At 50.7% G+C, this 5000-nt stretch overlaps 1 protein-coding gene across 1 annotated transcript in view; it reads left to right on the top strand.

Moving 5' to 3' along the window:
• The window catches only part of CTC1 (CST telomere replication complex component 1), a 22622-nt gene that overhangs the window by 16517 nt on the left and 1105 nt on the right, over positions 1–5000 (top strand). The window contains exons 11-20 of the mRNA XM_037739691.1: positions 912–1038; positions 1465–1579; positions 1713–2037; positions 2125–2214; positions 2471–2664; positions 3273–3361; positions 3456–3630; positions 3951–4028; positions 4478–4622; positions 4714–4778. Of these exons, the coding sequence (XP_037595619.1) occupies positions 912–1038; positions 1465–1579; positions 1713–2037; positions 2125–2214; positions 2471–2664; positions 3273–3361; positions 3456–3630; positions 3951–4028; positions 4478–4622; positions 4714–4778 (1403 nt within the window). The remainder of the gene's footprint in view (positions 1–911; positions 1039–1464; positions 1580–1712; positions 2038–2124; positions 2215–2470; positions 2665–3272; positions 3362–3455; positions 3631–3950; positions 4029–4477; positions 4623–4713; positions 4779–5000) is intronic.

The following is a 5000-nucleotide window of genomic DNA, read 5'->3' on the forward strand; positions in this document are numbered from 1 at the left end:
AGACAGGATCTTGTTCTGTAGCCCAGGCTAGAATGCATTGGTATGATCATGGCTCATTGCAGCCTCAACCTCCCAGGTTCAAGTGATCCTCTCACCTCAGCCTCCCAAGTAGCTGAGACTACAGGTTCACCATCATCCCTGGATAATTTTCTTTTTTTTTATTTTTTCTGGGACAGAGTCTTGCTCTGTCACCCAGTCTGGAGTGTGGTGGCACTATCTTGGCTCACTGCAACCTTGCCTCCCAGGCTCAATCCTCCCACTTCAGCCTCCGGAGTAGCTGGGACTACAGGCATCCATCACCACACCCAGCTAATTTTTATATTTTTGTACAGATGGGATTTTGCCATGTTTCCCAGGCTGGTCTCAAACTCCTGGACTTGAGTGATGTGCCCGCCTCAGCCTTCCAAAGGGCTAGGAATAGAGGCATGAGCCACTGCTCCTGGCCTGGGTTAATTTTTTAATTTTTAGGGATGGAGTCTCACTATGTTGCCAGGCTGGTCTCCACCTCCTGAGCTCAAGCAATCCTTCTGCCTTGGCCTCCCAAACTGCTACAAGTACAGGTGTGAGCCACTATGCCCCACTTAAATTCTTTACATGGCTCTCTCAGTGCATATAAAGGGAAATCAAACATCTCGTTGTGTCCTATGAGATCCCACATGGCCTATTACCTGTAACCTCTATTTGTGCTCTTTCTCTTCTCCCACTAAATGTGCGAACGCGTGTGTGTGTGTGTGTGTGTGTGTGTGTGCGCGTGTGTGTCTTCCCCACTCGAATATAAGTTCTTTGAAGTCAGAGATGTGTCTTTCTTGTTCACTTTGTAGCTTTGCCATGTAATACAGCATCTGGCAAATAGTAGATGCTCAGTATTTGCTGAATAAACATTTGCTAACTCAGCCTTCATCTTCCTGCAGGTTTTACTTGGGGTTCTGGTGGCTTCATCTCATAAAGGTTGTCTACAACTTCGGGACCAAAGTGGTTCCCTGCCCTGCCTGCTCCTGGCCAAGTACTCTCAACCCCTCAATGACCCACGGCTGATAGGTTTGGAGTTCAGATGTGGAAAGAAGATGGTGGTGGGGTGGTGGTTCTCACAACCAGGGGAGCCTGGGAGGAAACATCTGCTGGGATTTACTAGGGATGCTGGAGTGACACAGGTTGATCAACAACTTTTGGGAGACTGGAATGGCAGGCAGAGAACAGGGACAAGAGCACCCCCGGCCAGAATTGCCAGCATGCATTTCTCCACCATAGCTCCTAACATGCACCGCAGGATTACAACTGTGTCTCCTACATTCTTAGTTTGGAGAGAAGGTGTCACCCCTCTAAGGTGGGGGGTTCAGGTGTGGGCTTCCCTGTTAAGGCAGCAGCTCTGGTCTGGGGTGGGCAATGAGACCTGTAGGGTGGTCTGCCTCACAACCCACACCACAGGTCCCTTTTCTTGTCAAATGGAAAACTTTCTTCCTCTAGGCTGCCTGGTGCGGGCAGAGAGGTTTCAGTTGATCATAGAGAGGGACGTGAGAAGCAGCTTCCCTTCCTGGAAGGAGCTGAGCATGCCAGCCTTCATCCAGAAGCAGCAGGCCAGGTCAGCTCCTTGGGGTCATGGTTGTCCTGAGTCTGGGGGGAAGGAAGGGCCTGGCAAAAGGAGTGGGACCCTGGGGCCCAAAATACCCAATGACTGCATCACTAAGAAATCTATTCCTTTTCTCTCCCCACAGAGTCTATGTCCAGTTCTATCTGGCTGATGCCCTGATCCTGCCTGTGCCCAGACCCTTCCTTCATTCAGCCACACCCTCAACACCTCAGACAGATCCCACCAGCTCAGAGGGACCCCACCTAGGACAGAGCCGGCTATTCTTGCTCTGCCACAAGGAGGCCCTCATGAAGCGGAATATTTGTGTCTCCCCAGGAGCAAGTCCAGAGGTGCCCAAGCCCACCCTCAGTTTCTATGTGTCGGGGAGCTGGCTTGGGGGCATCCAGAGGAAGGAAGAGACTGGATGGGGGCTGCCTGAGCCCCAAGGAAATGACGACAAGGATCAGAAGGTAAACTGGAACTCTAGGGACCCAGGATCTGACCTGTGCCCTGTGCCTCTGGCTGGGATCTCAGCACTCTGCTCTCCATCCTCACAGGTTCGCCTCAGTTTCTTTGGCTCTTCAGTCCGCTGGTTTGAGTTCTTGCACCCAGGGCAAGTGTACCGACTCATAGCTCCTGGCCCCGCTGTGAGTGCCCTACTTCATCATACCTTTCCCCAGAAAGCTTTTTTGAGGTTGGGGTCTAAAGAGGGTGTGCCAGTGCCTGGTCATTCTCTAGGCCTTCTGGAAGAAGGCTGGATTTAGATACACCAAAAAGCCTGTGTGTATCGACACACTTCCTTCTTAGTGTTCCAGAAAGAACAAAATTGGGCCACAATGTTTTGTGAACCTCCCCTTAGACTAGTACACACTCATAGGCGGTTGTCTTCCCATTTCCGTGCAGACGCCAATGTTGTTTGAGAAGGATGGGTCATCCTACATGTCTCAGCGTCCTCTGGAGTTGGCTGGCTGTGCACCTGGCCTCACTGTCCAGGACAATTGGACTCTGGAGCTTGAGAGCTCACCGGACATCCAAGATGTACTGGATACAAACAAGGCATTGCCTGAATCCTCACTGACTGACCTGCTCAGTGGCAAGTAAATGTCCACCAGCCCCTCTGATTAATTTGGCCACTCTCTCTTTTCCCAAGCTAGCTGGGTATGGTGAAGAGTTCATTCTCTGCTGCAGCAGGTATTTCTTTTGTTGTTATTGTTGTGTTTGTTTGTTTTTTGAGACGGAGTCTCATTTCTGTTGCCTAGGCTGGAGTGCAGTGGCCTGATCTCGGCTCACTGAAACCACTGCCGAGGATTCTCCTGCCTCAGCCTCCCAAGTAGCTGGGATTATAGGCGCATGCCACCACACCCAGCTAATGTTTTTGTGTTTTTAGTAGAGACAGGGTTTCACCATCTTGGCCAGGCTGGTCTCCAACTCCTGACCTTAAGTGATCCGCCCACCTCGGCCTCCCAAAGTGCTGGGATTAGGGGTGAGAGCCACCTTGTGCAGGTTTTGAATGATCTGCCACAATCCTTTTTCTCCCATAGGCCCTGTTACTCTTAGGGTGAAATTTGGCAGAGCTCGGCGTTTTTTAGGACTTTATCTATTAAGTTCTAGCAGATACTTTAGCTCCATTTTCTGCCTTTGATCCGACTCTCCATTCTATGTTTTCTTGTGCCGCCATTCTCAGTGTATTGCCCTGACCATTCAGTTTCACAGATTCCCTGGTGTCATTCTCTGCTGAGATTTTGTTCCGGACACTATGTGAACCCCTTCCAGCCTCTCTCTGGATGAAGCCAGGTAAAGATCCTTCCTTTGTGGGGAAGGTATGAAATAGAGTGATGGGACCTCGTGGACTTCACAGATCCCACTGACACCCACCTTCCTTCTCTAGGGAACACGGGGGCCGTGAGAAGGTGTGTGAAGCTAACTGTCGCTCTTGAGACCTCTGACTGTGAATTCCCCCCTCACCTGGACGTATATATCGAAGACCCACACTTGCCTCCTTTACTAGGACTCCTTCCAGGAGCCCGGGTCCACTTCAGCCAGCTGGAGAAAAGGGTTTCCAGGTGAAGATGAGTAGTGTAACTTGCCTCCTCTCACTGCTAATGTGGCTCTCTATAATGCTTACCCCCACTTACCTATGCTGCATGACCCCTTCTCTTTCATACAGCTTTCCGTATATCAGTCTGCCGTCTGTGCCCAGTACCCTCACGAGGTGTTACAGGCTAGTCCTCCTCCTAGTCTTCCTCTAGCTTTGGTAGGGCCATGGCCAGGGTATGCCCTTCACTGGGAGTGGCCAGTCTGTGGTGCCTGATCTTTGCGTCACAGCTTCTACTCCAATTTGACTTGTCTTCCTCGTCACTCACTATTCCTCTTCTGCCTGCAGATCCCACAATATTTATTGTTGTTTCCGGACATCCACTTATGTGCAGGTCCTGAGTTTTCCCCCTGAGACCACCGTCAGGTCAGTGCCCAGACCCCAACCCCTGAACTTCTGGGCTTCACATCTGCATCTCCCACATGACCCTGGTTCTGGAGCTTTTGCCATCGCTGTAGCCTTCTGCAATCCCAACAAGATATGTTGAGTCAGAGGAGTTCCTCTACCCCGAATAAAAAATGCTCTATACCTGTCATTGCCCCCAGAATCATTTAGTGTCCTAGGCTTTTGAAGCCTTTTCAGTCTAACATGGAAATATTTCTTGGCTAACATCATGGTGTTCCAACCTGAAAAATAACCAATGACTGTCAGAGATCAGGAATCAAAATGAGGGTGGGGGATGGGGCTTCTAGGACAGCATGGAACCCAGTGCTGTCCCCATCCTGATGCCTTCTGAGTCCTTCTAGACCCACCCTACTTTCAGAACCCCTTTGCCTGTTCTGTTTCTTGACCCCTGTCTCTGTCTATTTATTTAGCGTTCCCCTGTCCCCCATCTACCTGGCTGAACTTCTGCAGGGTGGCCAGACCCCATTCCAGGGCACTACCTCTTGCCATATTGTCTCTGTCTTCAGCCTTCAGCTCTTCTGGGTGTGTGCTTATTGTACCAGCATCTGCCCCCAGGTAAGGGAGGGAACGGGCTGACCTGGGTAGGGAGTGCCAAAGGGATGTGATGGGACCAAGAGGACTTTTTCAACCACTGTCTTCATCCCAGGGAAAGTGCACTCGCCAGGGCTCCACTTGCCCTACACAGACATCTGTAAGCCAGGCCATCATCAGGTGAGAGCACAAAGCGGGTGCCCATGATGCCATTTATTTCCTTAGTAGACCGCTTGGTCTGTCTGCGATTTCTACGTTAGCATAATTCCTGGCTCGTGAGACTTGCTTAATACATATTTTTCTGAACGAATGAATGAGGGTAAGCTCCTAGGTCTTTGAACCAAAGACTGCAAACAGCAGGGAGGGAGGCATGTTGGGTCTAGGGTGTTGGCAACCTGGGTT

This window comes from Cebus imitator, unplaced genomic scaffold (genome assembly GCF_001604975.1).
Source record: "Cebus imitator isolate Cc_AM_T3 unplaced genomic scaffold, Cebus_imitator-1.0 Scaffold72, whole genome shotgun sequence".
NCBI lineage: Eukaryota > Metazoa > Chordata > Mammalia > Primates > Cebidae > Cebus > Cebus imitator.